This window comes from Cardiocondyla obscurior, linkage group LG20 (assembly GCF_019399895.1).
Source record: "Cardiocondyla obscurior isolate alpha-2009 linkage group LG20, Cobs3.1, whole genome shotgun sequence".
Classification (NCBI taxonomy): Eukaryota; Metazoa; Arthropoda; class Insecta; order Hymenoptera; family Formicidae; genus Cardiocondyla; species Cardiocondyla obscurior.
In genome coordinates, this window is record NC_091883.1 from 2,440,850 (window position 1) to 2,452,538 (window position 11,689).

Sequence of the window (11,689 nt, forward strand, 5' to 3'; positions counted from 1 at the left end):
ATCCGTGATTCGCTTTTTAGTAAATTCGTGACTGGTTTAGATGTAAAGAATTACACTTAAGTGAACAGATAATCGTGTCTGCAATTAAAAAATTTCTCAGCTAATCAGAATTAAGGATAACCATCACTGAAATATGTGTCGTTCTCTATGTCCGAGTTGTACAATGAGAGTTTTTTCTAGACTGCAAGTGATTGAAACTTACGCACTTGTCATTTCGCGTAATTAAATTGATAATATTCTAAGATTACGTACTTCACTTTATCGCGAGATATTCATTTGAAGTTAAAGATTAATCTTTCTCATATAAATTATTATCACGTTCCTATTTTTATGAATTTACTCTTTATCATTTACAAAAACTGAAAGTCTAAAATCTGTAAAATATTCTTTTCTATCAAGATCAAGATCTTATACATTTTTTATGAGAAACGAGTTAGGATAAATAAAGAATGAGCAAAATGAATCGTGAAATGAAGTTGAATGTCCTCATGTACTATATCGGTTTCCTGCAGAATTATGTGTAATCATTGTAACGATGATGACGGTGATAATCGTGCACGGTCGAGCAACTCGCATCTACATTTTAGTCTAATGTAATTAACAGGACTTTTAAGATAGCGTAACATTTATCAGGCAAATCTACGAGTCACAGTGTCTATGTCTGTATGTATTTGCGTGCGTATACTTATTACGCATACCTATACAAATATACATACATACATACGTATACATATACATAGCAAACTTTTAGATTTTATATATCGCGTGTGCGAGAACGTGCGGCAGCGAAATGAGGGCGTGTAAATGCGCGTAAGTGCGCGCGCCATAGAATTTAGGTTCGGCAGGTTAATAAATCGTATTTTCGAAATAAATCTTGTACTACAAATTAATGCATCCTCTCCCTCTTAATTCATTTCCATAAGGGCGAAATAAATTCAAATACAAGTTAACTTTTCAGACTTTAAGTGGCATCTCTCAAAGCAAGTGTACTTGCTGGCCATATTTTTTTCACACAATTATTTTCAAAACGCTCCTATTTCAATACCGTCACGCTTTTTTTTTTTTCATTGTTTAAAGTGGTGACTTCTGACTTACCGGTCTGATGAGCAGTCGGGCGAAATTAATCAGCTACGATAATTCTGCAAGAGATACCTCAAGGCTGCGTTACTCGTTGCTCGACGCCTACCAGGCCGCCACGGCTTCCTTTTAGATCCAAATAATTTCACTGAAACGACAAAGCTTAATTAGAATCGTACGTACGATACTTCATGTCGCCCGCAACGTTAATGCTACTACGTTGCGAGAACTTATCGAAAGAAAGAGACGCGATCGTAAAAATTTGATCCGTTCGATATTATATAAATAAAACCCGATATCGACAAACGAGTCGTCGCACGAAATGACGATGAATGTACGTACGCCGAGAAGAACGCGGCGAACTGCGCCAGATTTACGCGTCGTCGGTTTCGTAGCAGAGAAAATGAAAAAAGAACGACGCGATCTTACTTTTCTACGAGTTTCTGTCAAATTTCTCTCTCGTACGTACCTTGATAAATCATCCGAGCCAGCTCGATCCGTTCCGCTGCCGCGTCCGCGTCTCTTCGTCGTGAATAGAACCCAGCGTCTCTTTTTCGAAGCAGAGCTGCTCCGTTAGACCAATCCGTGCCGCGCGAGAGTGCTTCTCTGGTCAAATCAGCACCGAGCGACGCTACTCTACTATCAAATTGGTTTAGCGCAACTTGCGTCTCTATATTCGTACTGAATTATCGCTCACTTAACGTACCTCGGACAAACGCGTAGATCCAGACGAGAAATAAATCCGTTAGCAAGTACTGGAGAGACTTACGCGGCCCTTTTCTGTCTTATTCCACGTTAAATGAATGACGATCCAGGGAGCGAATTTAGCCGCTGCCGCCGTCGCCGTTAGTCGCCGCCAGGAAAGGCCGACCACGGCAAACAAACTCTATAGATGGCCCACCGTGTCTACTCATATACGCGACTATCAGAGTGCGCTCAGGCGTTCGATGCTTCAAGGTTCGTACGTAACATAACGTCGTTACGAAAAAAACTATGGCGATACGCCTTAAGCGAGTTATGTTTTTTGAACGCACCCCGTCTTACGTAGGTTATTTCAGGTTATTTAAGATATTCTAATTTTCCTTAGAAAGGAAAGCAAAGGAAAGTTTATATTCTTTCTGATAATTATTATTGCGATATATCTTTACATTGTAATATAAAAAAAAAAAAAAAATACAAGCAAGCTGAAACAGAATAACATTAATCGAAGCTTGAAACGTGCATTTTTTCTTCTCTGCTAGTTGGATAAGTGTGGATAAATTGGCAGAAAGAGGTATTTAGCCCTTTCTCGAGATGAAGTGATACTGTGATAAAGACGAAGAGAGGGTCAGGTATTTTTAATCGCTTGGAGAAGTCTTCTCATTTAATTACATCTTGTTAAGGAAATGACTCTGTGTTTGGAGTAAAATTGTATCTTTGAATATATCGATAAAGATTGAAGAAGAGGCAAAGAAACAAATTCGGTCGATTTGCATTTTACCTGCGGCGAAATATGTCTGATGACATGGAACGAGAGATAAATGAGAGATCAATCGCGAGGAAACTCGAAGAAGAGGAAATGAAACGCAAGCTGACGGGTAATTAAATGTGTTTACAGTAAAAATTATGTTGCAGTTGGGAGCAAAAAGAGATTAGTTTTTTTATAACGTTTTGTAAAATATTAAACATACCCTGTATATGTTCTAAGTATTAGAACATATGTAGATGTGCAATTAAAAGATAAAAAACAAGTTAAATCAAGATTAAAGTTAATCCATGTTGGTAGAAATAATATATATAATAATATGCATGCTCTGGATTGCAAGCAAATTGTTCAGTTTTTTTTTACCTATGAGCTCCAGTTAATTAAAAATTGTGACTTGGCAATCCTACAATAAGAAAAACATTAAATGTGTTTTAGATAACAAATGAAAGAGACATTTGTTTATCCATAAGTTTAATTTTCACTTGAGTACTTGCAGAATAAAACATTTTATCTTGACTGAACAGATGTTGAAAATGTATAATTGTTAATAATTAACATTTTATTGTGCAATAGGTATTGGAATATATGATCCAGGATATAGTTATACTGAAATGAAAGAATTACTTGAGTTTGTCAATGATTCTCAGAATACAGCAAATATCACTTCTGATAATAAAAGTGTGCAAGAGGTTTGTAATTTTAATTCTAGTCAGTGATATGCTGGTGGCATATCAGTAGTATGCCAACAGATTTTCTTATGAAATTGAAACAGATTCCATTTAACTAAGTTGTTATTGATTAATGAGCTTGAGCTGTGTTTCTGCATGATGTGCCATTATAATGTGGTAGCAAAAATACAATAGAAATATGGTACAATATACTATTATAATGTGACAAAATAAACTTAATAACTATCAAACACAATCTTTTGGCATTATATGGCAGCAGAAACATAGTAAAAATATATCAGAAAATGTGCATTAAAAAATTATTTATTTATTTATTGAATAAAACTTGTATTTAATATTCTATTGACCGATGATATGGCATATATATCGCTAGCATTTTCTCAATATATATGACATAGAAGATTTTCATGATAAAACTTTCTCTGTCAGATATTGTTATCTGCAAATTGTATATTATTTTTTTGAAACTGAAAAAGCTATTAAATACGAAATATTTTTCATAATGTTAGTTATGATAGAAATTTAAAAATTGAATAATAAAGTCATTGATTATAAAACTTTTCAGAGGACGCAACATTCCGATAATGAGTGCCTGTCAGATATTATATCCAACATAAATACACAACAAAAGGTAGCTTCACAAGAGTGTTCAGAGATGCCAAGACCTTCATACTCATACAAGAATCGTATGTCTCCAATCACACATGAATCTAAGACTGTACATTACATCAACAGTCCGGAATGTCCAGTACTTTTCGAAGCACGGAACTCGATGCACAGGCATAACAGTTCCGACAGTGACGAGATATTCGAGAAACCATACGACAACACCAACTCTACCCACATTATGACTCGATATGGCTCTCTGAAATCAGGAACAGAGAAAAGAATGGCACAGGGTGCGCAAGATGAAATTATGCAGAAGCTGGAAAGATGGCGATTAAATCCACTCGATATCAGCATCGACAAAAATGACGTGCCTTTAAAACAACCAAGTCGACCTTTGGCTCAGGAACGTGCGCCGTTTAAACATTGCAAGAACATACACAAGTCTGACCAGTGTGATCGCATAATATGCTGCATGAGCCAGCATTTGAAGGACATGGCAGATTTGTGGTGTGATTGGCGGCGCCCAAATATTAATACAATATTTCAATGGGGGTCACCCATTCAGGTGGGTACCTCCTTACAATCCCTCCCGTATCGTTCATATCGTTAACGAACGTAAAGTGCTCTGCTTTTTGAAAAATGTATCTAGTACACGTTTTTGATGCATTTATTACACAATTCAGTATTGTCAGATAATTTACATGCAGGAATTCTTTTAAACATAAGATTTGCTTGCATGTAACATTATTGAAAGTATACTCAGCTTTTTAAAAACATTACAATTTTCTCTGCACAAGTTTTTAATATTTCACCGATCAGTGCACTAATTTGTAGCTTCTGAGATAATAATAAAAACTTTTTTTTTTTCAAGGAACACGGTTGACACTTTTGATGTAAGTCCATACGCGTCGTTTTTTAAATATAGAATTTAATCGTAACTTAATCGACACACTTCGACTCTGCTTGAGAGAAGAGCTGCAGTGTGTTTTTGATCGATTTTTATTTTATAAAATTGTGAATTAAACAAAAAATTAATATTTTTCTATATTTGAAAGTAAGTAAAATGACAATACAGTATTTTTGTGATATATTTCAATTAATAAATATATATTATATATATCGTGTTTTATTGAACCGTGAAAAATTGCGCTTGAAGATCTACATTAACTTGTGTCAACTTGTCTTCTTAAAAGCAAAGCCAAAGTTTAGTTATGAAAAAGATTTATCTTATGATAAAAAAGATATTTAATTTCATAAAAATTTTATAATGTGGGGTTTTTTTTTCTTTTTCTTTTTTATGAAGTATTATATCTGTATTGCAATATTATCATTGGATAAGATATTATTTCTCTCTTCATATTATTAAAGTACATATTACTTCTATGTACTACTTGTTACATATTGCATTGGTTTCTTTTAATACATTAACTTGCAACAAAATATATACGTAAAAAATCATTTGTGATTTACTGGTATTTTTTACCAAACAAAAAGAGCATATACACATAATATAAATATTCATACATGCGCATACATACACGCGCGTGCACATTTTATATATTTTATACATATACCGATATTATAAAAATATATATGGAAACATGTATAATGTGTGCGTGGTTGCGTGCGTGGGTGTGTGTGTGTGTGTGTGAGAGAGAGAGTGTGTACATATGCATGCGCGTGTATATATAATATACACGAGTGTTTACAAGAATAATACGTATAATTATTGAATAAAGTTGTAAACTGCAAAAAACATTTTTGAATAAATTATATTTGTCTACAAAAGAAAACTAGTTGTTTATTTTATTCGATCATATTCTGATTTTAATCCTTGTTTCTGTAGGTTGATGCCGCTAATGGTAGCTTGGATAAAAAACTCTTAACCGATACTAAGACTGAACCGAGCACAGCAAAATGTATATATCGGGATGGTTACGAGCGAGTTAGTAAACGTAAAGCGAATACTCTCATCACTAACTCGTACAGAGACAGCTCTACCGAGGATGAAGATGAAAGTCGGCATGACTTCGTTCGTGTTAAGAAAAAACCGCAATTGAACCATAAATCGAGTAACGCAGCGTGTGTTACGAATCATAGTCAGAAAACAGCATCAAACGCGGTTCACTCTTCCTCCAATGATAATATCGACATTGATATTGATAATGAATGTGTTAAATATTTATCTCAAAAACAAATCAACGAAAGAGATGAAAATGTTGAAGAAAATGAGATGAAAAAATTTGTTGGAAGAATATCGCCTGAATTAACAGCACATTCTAAAATGATAACACCGCCTAATCCTAAAATGCGTTTGAATCTGGCTAAACAAAAACGAGGGACCGGCATGTCGAAATTAAATGTGAAGACGCAGCACGTCAATGAGAATAAAGTTATTAAACAAATAAAAAATAAAAAAGAAAATAATACAATGACGGAAGAGGAAATCCGTAAACTGACGGAAGATTGGAACGACGACGAGGAAGAGAATGTTACAATTGAGATAAATAAAATTCAGCCGGCGCCTATACCAAGAGAAATTCAATATAAACTAAAGAAAAAGCAATTATCACTTTATAAGACAACGAAAAAAATGAAAACAGCGGTGGAGGAAGACGAAAGCGATGAGGAGAACCAAAAAAAAAGACTGAAATTCTATGAACAATGTAAGGAAAAGGAATTACGTAAAATAGAGAATAGAAATGGAAGTCGGGAGCATCGACTATTGTCCGATAACGAGGCTAAATCGTCCAAGATAGATCAAGTAAGTTATTAAAAAAAAAAAACATTACTTTCTTCATCGTCTATTTTCCCCTAAATATTTTACAGGATGTCACTGTTTTTTTGTAAATCTTTTTTTATTTATAGGAGTCTAATGTACAGAATGATGCTCTGCCCGATTACGCATCTATTTTGATAAAGGATGTGAGCTGTCCTATATGCAATAAATTGTTTTCACATAATGAAATAGAGAATCATGCTGCTGATTGCGAGCAATTCGAAACGTGTAGAAAAGAAGATAATAACGAAGATATGGATGAATTGGAATGTAATGTATGCGGCAAGTTTAAGACGAACATTGGAGTGAAATATGAGGAACATGTTCGTCTTTGTATAAAAAATAGGAATGATCAAAAGCATTTATATGGTACGTTCAGTATTACATAATTTAATTTGGTGATATATTTTTCTTTTTGATAAATCCTATCTAATCGCGATTATATTTTATTTAATTTGTGTAAGATACACTTGTTGGTTTGTCGAACAATTTTTCTTTTTATTTTAATTAAATGTGGTTATTTTCTTTTAATTTTATTTCTACCTTTTTGTTTTCTTTAGGGTCTGCAGATACCGATACCACTTCTACCTCATTATTTCGCAATTTTATACCCATCAGTCAACAGAAACATTCCGAAATAGATTACTTACAACAGTTTCCATCCAATAATACTAAAGATGGACATTCTAATAAGAAAAGGAAACGCTGATTAATCTCATATTTTTATAAGAACTTAAAATCTATGTTTTTCAATTTTCTTATTTGTAAAATGTTTTCTCGTTTTCGTATAGTATTCTTTTTCGTTGTACTTTTTATTTTTCTTTTCTTTTATTTTTTTTTTTTTTCTTTAAATAAGATATTTTGTTTGCAAGAAGACAAGATGATAGTTACGAACATGTTATTTAAAATTAATTGATATGTATCTTACATTTACTTATCATTCTTTGCGGTTTATATGTAGTAATATGCATAAACATAAATTGTTTCGTAACTGCGATATTAATAATAAATTTCCTAACATGTAAAGTCGATCTACAAATGAGAAGAAAATCATTATATCGTCATAAACTTGAGAAAAGTTTAAGTGCGCAGTGTGAAATTGACATTGCTAATCAGATTATATAACATTAATATATAATTAAGTAATTTGATCGATGTGTTTCGTTTTATACCGCGTGCATCTGGAATCAACTCGTAATTTTCGATATTATACTGTAAAGCCTCGGTCATTAACATGTAGATATAAAATTTAAAAAATAAAGTTTATTTGAAATAGCCTGAGATACAAAATTCTCTTTATCATGTTTCCACGTCCTTTTAATTAAAGCATACGACGTCGCGTAAAAGAATTCAGCTAATAAGAACAGCAGAACTAGGTCCGACGAATATATAACGACTTGAGAAATTAAATATTGACAAAATTAATGACTATCACGAGCTAGAGAGCTGTAAACGAACATTTTGAGAAATTAAATGTAAAAGAATCAGCGACGAGCGTCCACTAAGCTGCTGGTCGCGCTCGTCAGATAACGTTCCGGCTGATACGAAGCTCTAGACAGAGAGCCCAACTCGGAATCGCGGCTTCCACGCGTACACATGCAGAGGCTCGTCCGTGTGAAGCCAGCGCTTTCAGCCTGAAGCGCTGGCTTCACACGGACGAGCTTCTGCATGTGTCGCGTGAAAGTCGCGATTTCGAATTGGGCTCTCAGGTAGCCGCCAACAAATAGAAAAATCCAGAGTGAAATAGGTTATGCTTGCAGCACTTTACATTTTACTCTAATAAAAAATAAATTAAAAATCGAGAAATTATCCCGACTGGCAATTTTGAGATTTTAAACATCGATGACATTATAGCGTTGATAATTGTAACGAGACTGAAGAAAAACAGGCGCAATAAAATCATCTTTGCTAAACGCAGAGAGCAATCTTGCTCGCACCAATTATTTTACATTAAATTTTCACTGGAAATAAATTTAAATAATATTTCTTACCCCTAAACAAAGCCCTTAATTTGTATCTTTAAATCCAACAGATTACAGTTAATCAATACTTAAACTTTCAGCGAGCAGGTGCAGCACTTATGTACGTATCTAACACTTATCGAGAACGCGTTTGTGATTTCTTATTTTCCACATGAATACATCACGCAACAATTTTTCATATAAATAATAGTGAATAATACGAAGACGAACTGGCGAATCTGTCAAAATTGCAATTTATATTAATCGATGACTATGAAAATATGTAACGAATAAAAGGCATATTAGCTAATATAATTTATAAAATATGGATTCAACTACAAACAGTCAAGGTGCAAAGACAGAAAATGGTAAATTATTATTTAAACGTTGAATTGAAGTGTTGCATAAACCTTTGTTAGAAGAGTACAAACAAATTTGAAAGTAATAAATTAATTACCATTATGCATTATCTTTCAGATGCTGTATCCCCAAAGCATGAATGGACATGGGATGAAACACTGTCAACCTCGTCGGTTAGGTTGTCGAATAATAATTTAAATGTTATATTTCATCCTGTATATAGTACTGGCACAGCTGTTGCAAAGGGTAACAAACCATTGGAGAAAGGAAGGCATCATTTTTGGGAAATTTTAATGGCAACTCCTATCTGTGGCACAGATGTTGTAAGTTTTTTTTGGAAATCTGTGCTGAATCTACTTATGTATTAATTATAAATTCTCTATAATACATACCAATTTATTACTTTTGCTTTTTACCTTTTATTAGATGGTTGGTGTAGGAACTGCATATGCAGAACTTAACAATGCAGGTGATGATTATTGTGCTCTCCTTGGACGAGATCGAGAATCTTGGGGTTTTTCATATAAAGGATATTTGCAACATGATGGTAAGACATGTAAATATGGGAAAAGATTTGATAAAGATAACTTAGTAGGGATCCATCTTGATACCTGGGTTGGTACATTAGAATTTTTCATCAACAGACAACCATTGGGTGAGTAGTAAGATCATATCTAGATAAATTTGTCTAAATAAACCTTCAGTCATCAAATAATCCGTTTAGAGATCTAATTTTGATTTTTCTTATAGGTGTGGCCTTCACAAAATTAAATAACGTTACACTTTATCCATTAGTAAGCTCTACAATGGCTCAATCTATTATGCAGTTAACTTATAGTTGTTCAATACCGGTAACTCTACAAACTACTTGTCTAAAAGTTTTGTCACCCTCACAGAAAGCACATCTTTCAAAAACGTTTCCTGGTTTGCGTTATCTTACTCAAAATATTTTTGCCGATATATTACAAGGATCTGTTGGTAATTGTGATAGATTTTATTTTGAATAATTTTTAACGGTATCTATAAATAAACGAATAATTATAATATATAATATATATTAATAGATTGCGAGAACGAAGAAGACCTTGAGTTTCCTGCCGAGTATATTATTTTAGATGATTTTGATTACGCCCTTGTAGGACTTGGCGTGAAAAAGAAAAAACGTTTATAACGATATACTCGTGATAAATTATTCACACAGATGTTAAATCTAAAAATTAAAAAATCTATTTCATAAGGCGCATTCAGCTTTATATTAAATTAATCGTTTTGTATAATATATAGAAATATATACTTAATTCACAAAATAAAAAGCAATATACTATGTATGACTGAAATAAATAATTTCTTAAAATATGATTAAGCGTTACTTTGAGCGTTTTGCCTGTTTTACAGTTTCGTCATCGTTATTTTTGCGTTTTTTCTTTTCGATTGGTTTAGATTTGATATTAATTTTTGTAGAAAATACAATAGCTTGTGCCCATCCAGCTAACGGACCCCACAATTCTCTTAAATAATTACTTACTTCGGTATGAATTTTCGGGGTAACTGTTTTTTGTTTTTTTAAATGCGGTAAATAATTTGCTTGTGCTATTTGGAAAATATGAGTATCAACAGGTATAGCATCTAAATGATCTAAAGACATTAAACAAATGCAATCGGCAACTTTAGGACCGATCCCTGGCAAAGTCATCAGCTGTTCTCTGGCATTTTGGTATAAAACATTTTTTCTTTCTAATTTTAGCAACCAATCCTTTCCACCTAATACTGATAAACGCTCTGCGGCATTAACTATATACGCAGCACGATAGCCAAATTTTTCTCTTTTTAATATACTTTCTACATTTTTATCTTTTAAAACTTCTATCGTTGGAAAATCGTAATAATCTTTGTCTTCAATCGAACATATTTTACGACCGAACAACAAACACAATTTTTCAACCATATTTGATATCCTGAAAAAAGAAATGTTTAGTAAGCAATGTAAGTGCATTTTTAATATGCATTTATATAAAAATAATAAATACCTTGATATGTTATTATTAGAGCTACAAATAAATGAGAACAAATTCTCCACAACATCTTGCTTCAATATACGAACGGCATTATTTTCATCCAAACATTTTTTAAAATGTGGATCTGCTTTTGCCCACTCTTTATAATGTTTTTCTAGAGATACCGATAGTCTAAAATATTCAGATAAAATACTGTCATAATCGACAGAATTCTTTAACTGTCCTTCAACAGTATATAAAAGACGATTTTTGTCTTGAGATAAAGTCCAAACGCATTTGTTGAAGACACCTCTGTATCCAGAATCACAAGCGGTCCATCTGAAAAAAAATATAGTCGTTAGCACAATTTTAAAATAAAATTACATTATATTTTTAAGATTGATAACTATATCATTTTTTGATTTACATGTGTAGTTACCTATAGAAGTACCAATTAATTTACAATAAAAATAATTTTCAATTTTATCACCTGAAACTCTGGCCACCATGCAACGTGAGAGCAAGATTCAGTTCCGTAAATAGACAGGGTATACTGCCTTGTTTCTTTCTCGTCTCGCATGTGTTTTGCATTCTGAGATAACCTCGTGCAAGCTTGGTCATTTAAATAACTAACATATCGCTAACTTCGAATGTTATTTCTCTTTAACATTTCATGTATTGCACTACGCGTACCTCTTTTTTTTAACCAAGTTTTATGCTGGAATAAATTAAAGTTTTCCTTGTTGTAAAAACAA

The 11,689-nt window shown here is 32.9% G+C and overlaps 3 protein-coding genes and 1 long non-coding RNA gene across 4 annotated transcripts; 2 read left to right on the forward strand and 2 right to left on the reverse strand.

The window, feature by feature from the left end:
• Positions 1-760: 760 nt before the first annotated feature.
• On the reverse strand, positions 761-2,184 carry LOC139110422 (uncharacterized). Its single transcript, XR_011546998.1, has 3 exons — positions 1,784-2,184; positions 1,547-1,716; positions 761-1,225 (listed from the first exon to the last, which is right to left on the reverse strand). It is a non-coding gene; the product is annotated as an uncharacterized lncRNA (long non-coding RNA).
• A 5-nt stretch (positions 2,185-2,189) lies between these two features.
• Positions 2,190-7,863, forward strand: LOC139110407 (repetitive organellar protein-like). Its single transcript, XM_070670181.1, has 6 exons — positions 2,190-2,654; positions 3,116-3,231; positions 3,797-4,405; positions 5,687-6,604; positions 6,709-6,988; positions 7,180-7,863. Exons 1-6 carry the CDS (start codon positions 2,570-2,572, stop codon positions 7,326-7,328), a joined length of 2,157 nt encoding a protein of 718 aa, XP_070526282.1. The 5' UTR covers positions 2,190-2,569; the 3' UTR covers positions 7,329-7,863.
• A 485-nt stretch (positions 7,864-8,348) lies between these two features.
• On the forward strand, positions 8,349-10,251 carry LOC139110415 (SPRY domain-containing SOCS box protein 3). The gene is made up of 5 exons (XM_070670212.1): positions 8,349-8,948; positions 9,058-9,263; positions 9,367-9,595; positions 9,691-9,918; positions 10,005-10,251. The coding sequence occupies exons 1-5, from the start codon at positions 8,906-8,908 to the stop codon at positions 10,109-10,111; spliced, it is 813 nt and encodes a 270-aa protein (XP_070526313.1). The 5' UTR covers positions 8,349-8,905; the 3' UTR covers positions 10,112-10,251.
• Positions 9,914-11,677, reverse strand: Ogg1 (8-oxoguanine DNA glycosylase). Its single transcript, XM_070670209.1, has 3 exons — positions 11,425-11,677; positions 10,968-11,273; positions 9,914-10,895 (listed from the first exon to the last, which is right to left on the reverse strand). The coding sequence occupies exons 1-3, from the start codon at positions 11,553-11,555 to the stop codon at positions 10,307-10,309; spliced, it is 1,026 nt and encodes a 341-aa protein (XP_070526310.1). The 5' UTR covers positions 11,556-11,677; the 3' UTR covers positions 9,914-10,306.
• Positions 11,678-11,689: the final 12 nt, after the last annotated feature.